The sequence below is a fragment of the Eleutherodactylus coqui genome, chromosome 3 (genome assembly GCF_035609145.1).
Source record: "Eleutherodactylus coqui strain aEleCoq1 chromosome 3, aEleCoq1.hap1, whole genome shotgun sequence".
Classification (NCBI taxonomy): Eukaryota; Metazoa; Chordata; class Amphibia; order Anura; family Eleutherodactylidae; genus Eleutherodactylus; species Eleutherodactylus coqui.
The window spans coordinates 282032537-282048942 of NC_089839.1; the positions used below are offsets into that span (position 1 = coordinate 282032537).

At 44.4% G+C, this 16406-nt stretch overlaps 1 protein-coding gene across 1 annotated transcript in view; it reads right to left on the reverse strand.

Annotated features, from left to right (window-relative positions):
* TTC4 (tetratricopeptide repeat domain 4) overlaps positions 1-16406 on the reverse strand; it is a 25393-nt gene continuing 8987 nt past the window's right edge. Inside the window, exons 6-11 of the mRNA XM_066597571.1 lie at positions 13502-13626; positions 11130-11216; positions 9863-10080; positions 7595-7679; positions 3455-3537; positions 1-3281 (exon numbers count right to left, since the gene is read on the reverse strand). Of these exons, the coding sequence (XP_066453668.1) occupies positions 3179-3281; positions 3455-3537; positions 7595-7679; positions 9863-10080; positions 11130-11216; positions 13502-13626 (701 nt within the window). The 3' untranslated portion in view covers positions 1-3178. The remainder of the gene's footprint in view (positions 3282-3454; positions 3538-7594; positions 7680-9862; positions 10081-11129; positions 11217-13501; positions 13627-16406) is intronic.

Genomic DNA, 16406 nt, shown 5'->3' on the forward strand with positions numbered 1-16406 from the left:
TTTATTACATAGCAGGTATTTTTATTCCATATAGTTCCATAATCGGGGATTGAACAATTAGAAAACTTGGACAGTCCTGGGGTATTCAGACCAAGTACATATAATAAACATGTAAAAGTGTATTAAAGCATGACATATTTGTTGTTTCATTCCAGGTGCAGAATAACCCCTGAAATGACACACAAATGTACAGCATAAGGGCTCATGTCCACGGGCGAGTCGGATTCCATATATGGGAGCCCGCGCCAGAATCCGACCCTGCCCACGGCCAACGACCCTGCGTACCTGTCCAGGTGTTTTTTTTTTTTTTCGTGTACTGCTAATGTGTACGGAACTGCCGCCTGGTGCAGCACAGTGTTTTGGTTTTTTTTAAACTCTTGCTTTCCCGTGGCCCGTCCGCAGTGTCAACTGCGGATGGGACGTCTTTCTTTGACTGCAATGGAAGCCGTCCGCACGGATTCCACACCAGAATGCAGCATGCTGTGATTTGTTTCTGGACCCAAAGAGCTGCAAAACAAATCCGCATGCTTTAATTCAGGTGCGAACGCCCATGCTTCCCTATGGGCAGCTTGATTTGCAGATCATCAGTGCGGATTGCACAAATCAAATCCGCCTGTGGACATTGGGCCTAAGGTTAGTTAACCCCTTAGTGGCCACCAATATCCTTTTTACTAACCTCACTAATGGGCTTTAAACCTGCTCATACATCTTTTTAAGGCAACTGCTTAGCTGCCCTACAGCCAGGCTCCGGCTGTAACTGCTAGTAGCAGAGAAACATCAGATTCTGGCAGTTTAAGCCCTTATATGCCAAAATTAATAGCAACTGCAGCATCTAAGCAGAAGATAGGGGAAAGTGTCACCCATCGGTAGTGCAGGGTACCAATGGGTACCCATGGCAGCTGGATGCCTGACAAAGGCCTCCATCTCTTTCCCCCCAAAAATTGTGCCATTAAAGAAAACAACTTGTCCCAAAAAATCAAGCCCTCAGAGCAATGTTAACAAGTTATGGCCCTTGCAATGTGACGATAACAATTGCTTGGACCTGAATGTAAAAAGCAGGCTAGTCACTAAAGGGTTAACAAACCTCATTTACTCACAATGTAAACCAATCCTCCATAGGCTCTCGGCATGTTGCAGATTTCTCAAACTACAGTGTGCCTTATCTCTGTATTATCATTGCAGAAAAATTCATTGCAATTCCATAAGTGAAGTCTTTGGCTCAGTAGAATAGAATGAAAAAAAAAAAAAAATGGGCGGAGCGCCCCCAGTGGACAAATGGGTATAATGTAATTAGAACTTTCATAGGTGGTAGAAAAATAAAGACTACGGTAGTGATAAGGCCAGTTCATATAGATTTCAGGTGCCGCCAACCCAGATAAACACCACAAACTCCCAGGGGCGGGTGTAAGTAACAATACGGCAGTCAGAATGAAGAAAATGCAGGGACAAAGGCACAAACTCATATTGTATCAAGAAAGTACATGTTTCAAGGCAATATTGCCTCTTCCTCAGTATTGCTGGAGGCACACATCAGGTAGTAGCAGCAAGTATCCCTACGCAAGTTCACACAAGGAACCTCTACTAACACGCAGCAATACTGAAGAAGAGGCAATATTGCCTCTAAACACGTCTATACGATGATGCTACGAATAAACAGAGTAGTCGGGCTAATAATCCTGCGTTCCTGTGCTATCAGCATCAGGTTGTGCCTTAGTCCCTGCATTTTCTCTATACACAAGGATATTGGTGCAGATTTACTTCCAGAAAAATGACGCCTTGTGTCTGCTCAGCCTAAAGCAACTGCAGGGAGACGGCGTTTAACTCACAGAAAGAAGAAAGTGCATTAAAAAAAAAGAAACCTTTTGTGTTCATACATTTTTATATCCAAGGCTTAATTTTCTTTCTGCAGTATAAGATTTATTTTCAAGGCATAAATACAAAAAAAATTGAAAGTTCAGCTCTGACTGAACCCTCAGAAACAAAAAACTGGTTCTGTCTCTCTAAGGGCCCGTGTGCACCTGCTTATTGGCTCCATCCAGGGGTCCCATCAGGGTTTTAATTTAAAATCACGCAAACAGCACGCCAAGACAGAAACTATCTTGGCCACTAAGGAAAACTGCGAAAATGGAGACCAAGAAGTCTGCGTTTTGACAGGTTTGTGTTTCTTTATGGCATTTTGTACCGGAAAAAAAATAACATGGCGAATTGCGTTGTTGTTTCCGGCACAAAATGCTGGAAACCTGCCGAAATGGAGACTTGTTAGTAGTTGTTCAGCAGTGTTCCTGAATGACCAAGATAGCACCCCGGGACAGAACCTGTTTTGGAGATTTTAAACTGAAACCATGAAGGGGCCCCTGGACGGAGCTTAAAAAAAAAAAATAAATTAGAAGAGATCAGTCCCTTACTTGGGATCATCAGATTCAAAAATGGAGGGATGGAGTTTTTGATTTGAGCAGACCTGCCTACAGGAGGCCAATATGCAAGCCAAAACCATGACTCCCAGTATGGGTAGAGCAGGGGTACATGTGGCCTCAGACCTACGTAGTAGCAAAAAATCATTAACAATTAAATTGTAAAAGGACAATTGTGTTACTAAAACAACCGATTCTGATGTCACAGCACGGTCAAACCTTGTTCTGCGTCCGTAACGTCACATCACAGTCTTTCACAATTATTAGAGATATGTAATAGAAGTAATATGTAATGGAATCTTCCTTTCCTTATGCTCCATTAGGTGATACAGAAGTCACAGAGAGTAGCCCCCGGCTTAAAAGGGTTGTACAAGGTTAGAAATGGACATGACTGCTATATTCCACAAAGCTCCACATCTGTCCACGAGTTGCGTTTAGTAATGCAGCTCAACTCCACTAAAGTGAATGGGGCTGGGTTGTAATACCAGGTGGTGGACAGGCATGGAACTGATTTTTGGAAGAAAGCGGCCATGTTTTTGTAATTCCATACAACCACCGTAAGCCACTGGCTAGAGAAGCTGGACTCAATAGTCTTCACTTTGTACTGCTGAGGTTTTGGGTGGATTTAGTAAATGTTTCAGATGTGCAGATTCTTCCGCATACAACAACGGGCAAGAGGTGAGCTGAATATCGCGCTGAAGTCTTGCATTATATTCATCTGTCGGCTTTGCACCGAGTCAGTTCCGAGTTCGTAGATCTTTTACGTATCAATGTATCCTCTGACGCTTTTTGTCTGAAAAATAGGTTTTGCAGAAGGTGGATTTCTTCACAAAAATGAGGAAGGACGGCGTGCCGGCTTTCACACAAAACCTAAGAAAAAGCGAAGAATATGTCACAGTACAGCAATAAGTAAACTTACAGAGTTCAGTCAGAGTCACATGACTAGCACCACTATTTCTAGAAACTGTATATATGGGCATTATAGTACATGTCATCCTTTCCCAAACACAATGGCTTTTAATCTTCTCATACACAATTCTCACCTGCTGTGCTGCAGGACCTCTAGTAAGGTGCTCTCTGGATCCACCTGGTAGAAGCACTGAGATGTTTCATCTTCAAAGAAGATCTGCACAACGAGACGAGAAACTGATCAGATAAATAGTTTGCATGAAGCAATCAGTGAGTCCATCCATGATATGCTACAGTCACACATATGTATATTCTTACAGCACCACACTGCGGACTAGATAGGGGGATAACCCCTTAGTGACCAACCCTGTTTGCGCCTTAATGACCAAGCCAAATTTTGCAAATCTGACACGTGTCACTTTAACATGGAAAAACACCAGAAAGGTTTTGCATATCCAAGCGATTCTGACATTGTTTTTTCGCCACATGTTGTACTTCATTTAGGCGGAAAAAAAAGACAGATAGAATTTGTGTTTATTTATTAAAAGCGCCAAAATTGGGAAAATTTTGGAAAAAAAATCGTCTTTTTTCACATTTCCAACTGCAATATCTCAAATATGTGCAAACATAATATAGAAATTTTTGCTAAGATATATATTTCCATCCGTTTATTTTGGGCGCACATTGGAAAAACTTTCGTTTTTTTTTTAACCATTTAGGAGACGTACAAATTTAACATTACTTTTCAGCATTTTGAGGAACACTTTGTTTTCCTACACCAAGCCAAGATTGGAAAGGCTCATAGGAGTCAAAATGATAGATACCCCCACAAATGACCCCATTTTAAAAACTACACCCCTTAACGTATTCACTGAGCGGTGTCATGAGTATTTTAACCCCACAGTTTTTTTTTTTAGGAGTCAATGCAATTTAGAAGAGAAAAACGAACATTTCATATTTTTGCAAATATGTCATTTTAAAGACAGGACTTTTTTCTATAGTACACATGAAAATTAGGATTTGCACCCCAGAATGGATACCCGTTTGTCCCGTGCTCAGAAACATAACCATTGTGGCCCTAGTATTACGTCTGTATGCACAATGGGGCCTAAAATGGAAGGAGCAACCGGTGGCTTTTGGAACAGAAATTTTGCTTGAAGGAGATTTAGGCCCTATTGGACACTTGTAGAGCCATTGAGTGACCAAAACGATGGAGAACCCCCACAAGTGACCCCATTTTGAAAAGTAGACCCCTTAACGAATTTATCTAGGGGTACAATGACTTTTTTGAGTTCACGTTTTTGAATGAATCTAAGCCAAGCCGAAGGAAAAAAATTACGATTTTCATTTTTTTGGTAAGTCTGTCATTTTAAAAGCAGTTTTTTTGTACAGCACATATATGAATGAAGACTTGCACCCCAAAATGGATACCCCTGTTTGTCCTGTGCTCAGAAACATACCCATTGTGGCCCTACTCTTACGTCTGGATGCACAATGGGGCTCAAAATGAAAGGAGCAACCGGTGGCTTTCGGAACAGAAATTTTGCTTGAAGGAGATTTAGTCCCCATTGCCCACTTGTAGAGCCCTTGAGTGACCAAAACGATGGAGAACCCCCACAAGTGACCCCATTTTGAAAAGTAGACCCCTTAACGAATTTATCTAGGGGTACAATGACTTTTTTGAATGAATCTAAGCCAAGCAGAAGGAAAAAATTATGATTTTCATTTTTTTGGCAATTGTGTCAATTTAAAAACAGGTTTTTTGTACAGTGTACATAGGAATGAAGACGGTCACCCCAAAATGGATACCCCCGTTTGTCCCGTGTTCAGAAACATACCCATTGTGGCCCTAATCTACTTACAGGAAACATGGCAAGGCCTATAATGGAAGGAGCACCCGTTGGATTTCAGGGTACAACGGAATAAATTCAAGGCCCCATTGCCCACTTATATGGAAATAAAATTGACTTCCTAAAAATACCCCCCTCCCCCACCATCCCCATTTTTTGGCATTCCCTAAATATTAGATAAAGGTAATAATATAAACTGCGTTTTATGTCTGAAGACAGGGGAAATTACGGAGGCAGGTTGGAATGGGCACATGGGGCAATAAAACCATGTATCCCCCCTCCTCTCATGCTTTTTGGGGGGTATTTCGTGACCTCAGCGGCGGGGATGGGGTGTAAAAAGTGGCGCTCTGTGAGTCTTCGTAAGCTTGCTGAGGTGCGGCGGTCTCACACAGAAGACGCTCAACAAGCTGCTCCTGGAACTGCAGGAAGGCAAGCGTTCCCGCGGCTTCTTGTAAATTGCGTATTACAGGTAGCGGTCTGAATAACGCCGGGCTCACACGGCCGTAGGTGGAATCCGCTTGCGGAGGCCCGCAGCGGATTCCAGCTGTGAGCCGGCTGTGACCCTGCGTACGGCCGCATAATGTACTGCGGCATAACTGCCTACTCACACAGGCGGTCATTCGCAGTACAAATTTTTTGTTGTTGTTTGTATTTCCCGCACCGTCGCTTAGCGATGACGCGGGTACCCGAAGCCCGTATACAAGGTAGTTGCGTATGGGCTGCGGGTATATCCGCGACCACGGAGCACAATGGGCTCTATGCTGCGGATATCCGCGGTAAAATAGAACCTGCTGCGTTCTCTTTTCTGCGAGTGGATTACGCAATTCCAACCCACTAATGTGAGCGGAATTGTGTAATCCAATGCGATTGATCTGCGTAATACCGCGGATCAGACGTACGCGGAATCCGTAATTCCTATCCAGTCATGTGAGACCGACCCATGTTAGATCACTACCTTTTTATCATGTGACCGGGGACAGCTCAACGAGGCCACCCGTCACTGCTCCAGACTCTCGGCGACCAACGGCCGCCGAGAGCAAGGAGATTTTAAGTTTCCTGGGCTCCCCGACTCCTGCGCATGTGTCCGGTATTTTGCCGGCGGTCGCATGCGCAGAATCCGGGTAAGTTCACGGATGAGGATCACGTCAGGGTGCAAATACGGAGGCCTCCGGTAAAAAGTTTCATCTCTTCTCACTGATCGCATCGGTGAGGGGAGATGAAACTAACTTTTTTTAAAACTTTTACGTGATCGTCATTATCCATTGGATAACGGCGAACACGTGATCAGGAACCGCTCACCGCGGCCCCCTGTGACATCTCCAGGCTCTTGGCTAAGTTTTGTAGCCAGGAGCAGGGAGATTTTAAGTTATCCTGGCAATCCACAGCTTTTGCGCATGCGTCTGCCGCTTTGGCGACGGGCGCGTGCGCAGAAGCTGTGGTAAGGTCCGCGGATAAATCCGGGGGCCTTAGGTACGTAATTTCATCCTCCCTCACGGATATGGTCCGTGAGGGGAGATGAAATGTAAGCATTTGAAACTTTTTTTTTAAACTTTTTTTACACTTTTTTTTTTACTTTAAGTGATCACTGCTATCCATTGGATAACAGTGATCATCTTTGCAGTGACATCCCTCTGCTCTTGGCTACACATGGCAGTCAGCAGCAGAGGGATTTCAAATTTCCCGGGTCCTGAGCCTCTCTGTGCACGCGCCCGATGTCAATCATCGGGCGCGCATGCGCAGAAGGGGACTCAGGTCCCGGAAGACGGGGACACCGCTGAGGACCGGGGATGAGTATTTTCACCTCCCCTCATGGATCCGATCCATGAGGGGAGGTGAAATTAACTTTATGTTTACCTTTTTACAACGTTTTCGCGATCGCCGCTATCCGCTACCCTCAGGAGCCGGGAACCAGGAGATTTAAAACTCCCCGGGGCTCCCATTCCTCTGCGCATGCGCGTGACGCAATTCGTCTGGCGCGCATGCGCAGAAGAAGGACCCGTTCTCCGTGGCAGACATCGGGGAAGCCCGGTAAGTACTTTCAGCTGCCCGGATGGATCCGATCCATCCGGGCAGCTGAATCTTTAACTTTTCAAACTTTTTTTTACACTTTTTTGCGATCGGCAGGAAGGGGGGTGGGAGTCTCCGCAGCCCAGGATGACAGCTCCATGCTGTCGGCTACCTGTGGGCACCAACTGCATGGAGCGGTCATGTCCAGAGCCCACGGGGCTTTATTCTCTGTAGGACGCATGTTTTTACGTCCTCAGAGAATAAAGCCCACTTGAGCAGGACGTAAAAAGACTATGGGCTGGTCGTTAAGGGGTTAACCAACCAAAAACATCTATAGCCTATTCACAGGAAGCGTGGTAGTCCCCACTAACCTATGGCTGAAATAACTGAAGGACTGGCTGCCTTTATAGTACTGACCTCCAGATTGTGAGCCACGTATTTTTGGTCTGTATCCCATTGAGGCAAATCCTGTGAGAACATTTCATTCAGGTGATCTATAAATCTTAAAGAAGAAAAGGAAGAAACCATAATAAATATTCTTATATATGTATAACAGTAGGTCTAAAATATCCTGTATAGAATTAAAAAAAGAACCCCCGCACATGGAATTACTGATTGTGTAAACAGTTATTACAGATCAGGTAAGCGCCCTTTTTCACGGGCCGAGAAATCATTCAGATTCACGCGATCAGCAAGAATCCGAACGATTATTGTGCATTCTAAATGCATGGCTGAACGGCGAAGGATAACTTTGTGTCTCGCTCAGCTTCTGCATGCATAGAAACTGAGCGACGGATCAGCCCGGGTTAACAGGCCATCTACGAACGACTGCCTGTTTATGGTGAATGGAGAAGGGAGGGCCGGAACAATCTGTGGCCCCTGCCACCTCCATTCACTAGCAATGGTCATTTTCGTGTAAAATCACAAGAACGATCATCGCTGGGACGGCCTGTTGGGCATCTGCACCCGACAAATCATCCTGTGTAAAAGCACCCTTAGGGTGCCTTCACACTGGAGAAAAAAACCGTACGCGATTCATGCATTACGAGCCGCACAAATCTCATACAAATATGAAACCCATTCTTTTGAATGGTTCATTCACTTTTGCGAGGTTTTCCTGGATGGCACCATGTTGCAATGCTATGGAAAAAAAAAACAAAACGAAAAAAATTGCAGCAGGTTCTTTCGGCGATATCGCCTATTGTTTTCAATGGGTTGGCAGGCAGCAGCGCCAGCCCCATTGAAAGCAATGGGAGAACTCCGCGATCCTCTGCCACAGAATGTGAAAGCCGCGGTGGGGATTCCTTCAGCCCCACAGTGATGCAAGGCTGTTTCCACGTGAAAACGCCTTGCATCCACAGGTTTCACATGGATTGCCAGGGCGATATCGAGCTGTGATTAACGGTCCGATATCGCCCACCCCAGTGTGAAGGAGCCCCAAGTCACAGCTAAGTGTTATATTCATAATACATATGGCAGTTCCATGTATATATTAAGGGGGTTGTCTCACAAAAATTACTTATCACCTATGCACAGGATAGGTAATAACTATCTTGTCGATGGAGGTATGACCACTGGCAATGGAGTCCTGAGTGTCCCCGAATGAAGGGGGCGGTGTTTAAGCATGTGCACTACTCCTCCATTCATTTCAGTGGGACTGCTGAAGACAGTACTTATACTTGGCTATCTCCTAAGCATCAATTCCCTCAAGTGGGTTGTTCAAGGGTTTAAGGAAGTAAAGAGGTTTTCTGCGAGTAAGATACTGACGACATGTCCTCAGCATCGGTCACCAATATTTGATTGTGAGGATCCATGCTAAGGACACCTGCGCATTAGCAGTCTGAAGGAACAGAAGCCCTTGGGTGAGCTCTGCGGCCACTTCTCTGCATACTAGGCACACAATGTATATTTCATAGCAGCTGTGCCTGGTATAGCAGCTCAACCCCATTCAACTGAATAGAAGGGAGCTGCTCTCGGGCCATGCGAGTAACGAACATGACATTACAGGCCTAGGAAGAGGCCAAAGCACACACCAGACTGTGTGACGCATTTCCTGCAGCTACTTTAATTTTTCAAACTTTCGAAAAATCCCTTTAAATTTCCAGAAGCTTCTAACAATATCCTGCAGTGAATTCTGGCATCCCATTCCTTGTGCTGAAGACATGTATGACATCTTAATTATTTCTGTAATGCATTAGGCCTCATGTCCACAGGCGGGTTGGATTCCGCGTACGGGAGCCTGCAGCAGAATCTGACCCGTGTCTGCAGGCGGCGTCCGCGTGGATCTGTATTCTTCCAGGACATATGTACTATGGATGGTCCACATGGCTCGCCGTCGGACATGCGCAGTACAGATTTTTTTTTTTTAAATCTCCTGCTCTTTTTGCGGAATCCGCAGACCATCCACAGTGTCAGCTCCGGGAGGGCCGAGGATCAGACGGCTTCCATTGACTTCAATGGAAGTTGTCTGTGCAGGAACCGCACTGAAATGGAGCATGCTGCATTTTGTTTTCCGGACCAAAAGGTCCACAAAGCAAATCTGCATGCTTTAACTCATTTGCGGACGCCCACATACTTCCCTATAGGTGGCTTGATTTGCGGATGCCCCGCGCGGATTCCGCAAATCAAATCCGCTCGTGGACATTGGGCCTTAGTCAACCTGATCTGTAACACTGAGGGGTCTACCTGGAGTCTTCATGAAATGCAGAGATGAAGTCTGTCTGACTGTGTTCTGGGTAGAAGAACAGCACAGGCCAATGAAGTCGGCCATTTTCATCTAAAACCACTTGTGATCCAGGTACATTTTCAGAACTGGAGATGTCATTAAGCACTGTTCCCGATGTTTCTTCATCTTCATCTTCATCTCCCTTTTTACTTTTTTCAAGTAATTTTATACCTCGATCCTACAGGAAAAGTTCAATACATGTTATACTAGTCAGCGAAAACATAAGAGAAAAATATAGGAGTCAAAGAGTTATTCCAAGGCAGTGAGAAATCAGATAAGTAAATTGGAGGTCAAGATTTAAAAGGAACCCGTCATCACGTCTGAACACTATCAACTAAGTTATGGTGCTCATAAGACAGGCCCCAGGAAGGTGCTATGCCTACTTACCCAGCTCGCGCTCTGTCACCTGTGGACGTCGGTGTGCAGACAGTGCGGCAGGCTCATCTCTGCAGGTCATTACTCCTATAGGGAATAATACATGTGCGTACACAACTGTACGCTGCACTGTCCACACACAGACTTTCAGGGGTGACAGTTCGGGAACGGGAAGCCAGTTGAGTAAGCAAAGCACATCTCCGGACACCTCAGAACATTCCCTAGGAGCACCATAACTTAGCTTATGATGCTCACAAGTGATGATAGGTTCCCTTTAAAGTTCAATTCCAGAGAGAGATCATCCTCTCACTCTCAAAGTTTTCCTTATCTAGGACTATTTGCTGGATTGTCCTACCAGTACAACCCCATTTCAAATTGTAGTCCCTGGTGATGAGCCAATATTACTAGAGGAAAGCGCTGATCCCTACAGGACAAATGTGGTATTACACAGTACTCATTTAAGTGACCTAGTGACCAGATACTCCAGAGTAGGATACACTATTTGCACCTGCTCTCCACTCCGGTTATAATATTAATAGAGTAGGTCACCCTGCTATGAGATAAAATGAGCAGGGGCTGTTTTAAAGGTACAGTGTCTTTAAGAGGATGGATTATTTAAACTGTAGTCTGGGTGAACGATGACAATTTCATAAGGTATTCACATTCTAAAGTAAGCAGGAGGTCAATGCATCTCAGAAACCTGAGAAATAAAGCTTTGGAAATGGGACACTGAGCTATCTCCAGGTAGAGACATGATTTTCCTTTATTAGCCTGGAGATCTGATTTAAGACATTAATCCGCCATCCATAGTGCATCTGTAATATTTACTATTTATATGTCTAACATACTTGCCTTAATTGCAAGGAAAAGGGAATCCTTTTCTGCCTGCTTCTTCTTTTCTGCTTGCTTCAACTTCCTGGCATCTCGCTCTGCAGCCCTCTGTACAAAAAGAAAGCCTTTTATTCCATATTACCCAAAGAAACAACACAGAGCAATTCAGTGGCCCTAAATACCAATAAGAGACAAACAATCAATTGTCCCCATTTGCAATCTGTCCACCATTTGTTCGTACTTTGCAATACTAATTAGAGATGAGCGAGTATACTTGCTAAGGCACATTACTCGAGCGAGTAGGGCCTTAGCCGAGTATCTCCCCGCTCGTCTCTAAAGATTCGGGACCGGCGGGGGGTGACAGGTAAGTTGCGGCGGGGAGCGAGGGGGAGAGAGGGAGAGAGAAATATCCCCTCCGTTCCTCCCCGCTCTCCCCCGCACCGCGCCGGCCCCCGAATCTTTAGAGACGAGCAGGGAGATACTCGGCTAAGGCACTACTCGCTCGAGTAATGTGCTAATGTGCCTTAGCGAGTATACTCGCTCATTTCGAATACCGATCTGACATGTTTGTTATTGTGGCAAACGGTTGTCTGTTGTATTGCACTATTCCTCAACCAACGGCTCAGGAGGTACATGTAGTCATTAGGTCCCCCAGCTGTTGCTAACTGCAGATACCATTACACAGTTGTGGCACCAGGGATGCCAAAGCATTGCTAGAATTTTGCACCAATCAGACATATTTAATATTTTTCCCCCTTTTACTACTTGGCTCAACACCTTCTATTGCATAAATGTCGCTCATGGCCTATAAAAGGTTTAGGACGTTTACACTAAAGATTACAAAGAGTATAGGGAATGAATGTGAGCTGGTGGAGAGCATTCCCTGGTGTATACCTTTGATGTATGCCACTGTATAGGCATACACTGGCATATATTGCCCACTGGCTATCATGTTAAAAGGATACTCTGCAATATACTTATGTTTAGCAGGATGCTTCTAGGTGGAATAGTGTAGGGTATACTGATGTAAAACAGTCCGATGTAGGAAAATGGACACTGTCAAGTGAATGGGGGGCAAAGTAAATGTTTAAAGTATATGCCATGAGTTTTCCTTGAGTATACATTAAGTGCAATATGAATATACCCAAAGGCTAATGGCACACTAGCATATTTTCAGGCTGTGTGCTGTTCTTGTCAGCAATACACATGATTAGTCACCGAAACAGAATAAATTCCCTATAGATTCGTAAACCCTATCACCGAGGGAACCAAAAAATGTAAAATATAATATGAGCGGCGCTCGACATTGCCGTTAAAAGGGAAGATAGTCAGCACAAGAAATCAGATGCAGATTTTCCTTCCATTTTATAACGATTCCGATTGGTTCTTCTAACAGAACCTGGTATTTTATCCTACCAAGACCAATACTAAGTGTTGGCCAGGTGGATGTTTATTTAATTACCAGGTTCTCTAGCAATAGTTTCTGCTTGAATGAGGGGATTGCTCATCATTGAAATTGACCTGAGGATATTACATGTCACTGACACCACTTTGCATAATCAGTGGTAAACACTATAAGTTATCTTACAAATAGTGACAGATACCCTCAGGGTCATAGAGAATCTCCCACAGTAGAGATATATATATATTCATATTCAAGCAAGTGAAGCAACCAATTGTGAATGCCATACAGTTTAATAGAGGTTTTATTAAAATAAAATAAATTAACGGGGCCTTCACGTATTTTAGTTTATCTCCTAATAAAGGTTATATTTTACATTTTTTGGTTCCCTCGATGATACAGCAATACACATGGACATTTTTTCGCATGATCCATGGTCTGAGTGAAAAAACACATAGCATGTCCTATTACAGTCCATTGTCACAGATGAAAAATAGAACGTGCCTGTGCCCGTGTGCTGTCTGATACAACTTGTGCCCAAGTTTCTCAGGCGTAGCCTGCAATTACTCTAGAGTGCCAGTAGCCTTAGAATCTTAACATTTAATGCACTAGATGCTGAAATATGCTGAATTGCACAATACTATCACACATCCTTATTAGAGATGAGCGAGTATACTCGCTAAGGCACATTACTCGAGCGAGTAGTGCCTTAGCCGAGTATATCCCCGCTCATCTCTAAAGATTCGGGGGCCGGCGGGGGGAGAGCGGGGAGGAACGGAGGGGAGATCTCTCTCTCCCTCCCCCCCCCCCCCTGCCGCAACTCACCTGTCACCCGTGCCGGCCCCCGAATCTTTAGAGACGAGCGGGGAGATTCTCGGCTAAGGCACTACTCGCTCGAGTAATGTACCTTAGCGAGTATACTCGCTCATCTCTAATCCTTATACTTAACTGATAACCAGTCCAGCAGTAAGACTGCCAGGTTCTTCCTTACATGGAGTTTATCTGCTTTTGTCCTGGTTTCTAAAAGTTTCTTCTCAGTTGGACTGATCTGTAGGCCTTCATCGCACCACTTCAAAGCTTCAGAATAGTTCTTTATCTCCATGTAGCAAAGAGCACCTAAAACAGGGTCAAAAATACAGTTCATTTAGATAAGACACCAAACGTCTCCTCTTTTATTCTGGCTTACGTTTAGATCAAAACTGGCAAAAAAAGCAAACAAACTATATTTATCCTAAGAGATGCATTCCCAGAAACCAAAGATCCCATCTGCATTGGACTGCGAGACAACTGGATGCAGCAGGAGGTCCCCAGCTGTTCTGTCTGCAATACAAGACCCAGGGATCACTGCTATCAGAGTCGCATATCCGTACCAGTACAAGCTTAGCAATTATAGTAAACTAATTAGCTGTGCATCTAGTTTGCCTTAACCCTTTGCAATCCGATTTTGGATTCAGGGTTTCCTAGGGAGTTTTCTCTTTCTGCCATTATACAATGGCGCCATCTGCTAGCTAGAGCCAGTACTGCAGTATGGGACATGCTGGAGAGGCCCCCTGACAACAGAGCAGCCAGTAATACACAGTATGAACACCCAGCCGGATGTCTTCCGACATCGGAGCTGTACAGCCTTCAATCAGAATGTCTGAATACGTCAGACAGGGGGATTGGAAAGGGTTAACCCTTTACAATCCAATTTTTTGCCACATGCATTTTCCCCAGCTCTAATTTATTTTGTGCGGGAAAGAGGTTGGTGGATTACTTGGAACAACAACATAGAAAACCACACAAATAAATTAACTTAATGATTTTATTAGCAATTTTAGATAAATTAAAATGTTTTTATTTATTTAGACTTATAATTTTTTAACGTGTGATTAGAGATGAGCGAGTATACTCGCTAAAGGCAATTGCTCGAGCGAGCATTGCCTTTAGCGAGTACCTGCCCGCTCGAGCCAAAAGGTTTCGGGTGCCGGCGGCGGGCAGGGAGCTGCGGGGCGGAACGGAGGGGAGATCCCTCTCTTCCCCTTGCTCCCTCCTGCTGACCGCCGCTACTCACCACTCCCCCGCGCCGGCACCCGAACCTTCCGTCTCGAGCGGGCAGGTACTCGCTAAAGGCAATGCTCGCTCGAGCAATTGCCTTTAGCGAGTATACTCGCTCATCTCCTACGTGTGATACTTTTTGAAACAAATTGCAGGATGAAGTCCAGGCTTCCTAGTACATGTTTCACAGTAAAAGGTGGTTTCTCTCCTTCCCCCTTTCTCATTTCTTCTGCTGCAGACTATACAATCCTTTGTTTGTTTTTTGGGGGTTTTGCATTATGAAGTGCGTCTTTCCATTTAGTCGTTCCTCAAGGTCTTCCTCTCTTTCTTGAGTTTCTATTCCTCACATTGCCTACAAGCTGCATGATGAGATTTCTACTGTAGGGAAGATGTGCCTGCATTTTTTTCTCCGCTCTCCTTTTTATCCAATGAGTATAGGATGTAGCTGTTCACAACCACAACTTCCAGCAGCCAGAAGAATAACGTTTTCCACCATTTGTAGGACCTCCTTGTAAATGCATAACATCCGCAGTGCTGATCAGCCTTGTCCCCCCCCCCCCCCCATAAACCTTGTATATTCTAAAATTACTGTCGGCTTTTCAAAGTGCACAGGCTGTTTCTTCCGATAACCGGTGATCAATTGCGTTTGAGGGCCAAAGAACGTGCTAAGCATTGTCACTACCCTCCTGTCGTAGAAGGAGAGGCACGTCATTTTTAAATGGCTTTGATAGGCGCAGAACTGATATTCCTGAAGTTTTTTCTTTTTCAGGTCGCTTGGAAAATGCTTCCGAGAGGCCGTTACTGTTCCAGTAATGTGCATTTTTATTTTATGCAATTCTCAAGCAAGCTGAGGGCTTGTATAGAACCTATCGGCGAATATGTGGTAGCCTGAACCACTGGTTTGGCCTTGCAAAACTTGTGCCATGTGAATAAGAATGCGAGACATAAATGGCAAATCAGGGTGAATGAGGTTTCCGTTGTTGTCTTGCTGTAATAGGGAACATGAGAAAACACACGGCCATTTTCTGAATCACGTAGACAAAAAATTTGCAGGCCCCACTTTGTAGGCTTCTTTGGATTGTAGCACTTTGAATTGAATTCTTCCTTTGAAACCTACTGTGCTCTCGTCTATCGCCACGTTTCTTCCCGGTACATATAGATCTCTGCATTTACTGTCAATATACTCGCTAACATTTTTCGCCTTGCTCCCTCGGGTACGTATACCCCCTTGAGCTGTGACAGGAGAAACTAAATGGAGCATCCAAAATACTTGAAGAAAACGGCGACGAGAGAAAACATCCTTGAAGAATGGGGGTTTGTCCAGCCATTCTTCAGTAAAATAGTCAACCAACTGCGCTTTCAAATTCAGAGCCATATTCAATATGAAGGTGTTCTTTGGCGTTATTTCGTCTGGTGAAGCATTGTTCCAGTAGCGCCATACTGAGTATTTTGTTAGTGGGGTGACTTTCTGTATTTTTTCCGCTACATAAATATTTGTCACAGTCTCTATTTTGTCAAAAAGTTCATCTGTGAAAAACAGCTGGAAATATTCAAGTTCTGTTTTTGGCGAGGAACTTCGAGGAAGGGTGAATCTCTGTTGTGTAACGGAATATGGGAACTTTATAAGATCGCCATCACGATAAATCTTCCAGTTATCTGTAACAGGCTGCGTATTATTGTTGCTTTCTTCATCAGTAGATTCCTCAGATTCACTGGAACTAATATCCCTGTATGATAGAACAGGGTCTTCTTCATGCTCATTTTCATCACTAAAGTCTTCTTGACTGTCGCTGTCCTCACTAATCCATCTCAGAATATCTTCATATTCTGATATGGATTCATATCTGTCATTTTATTCA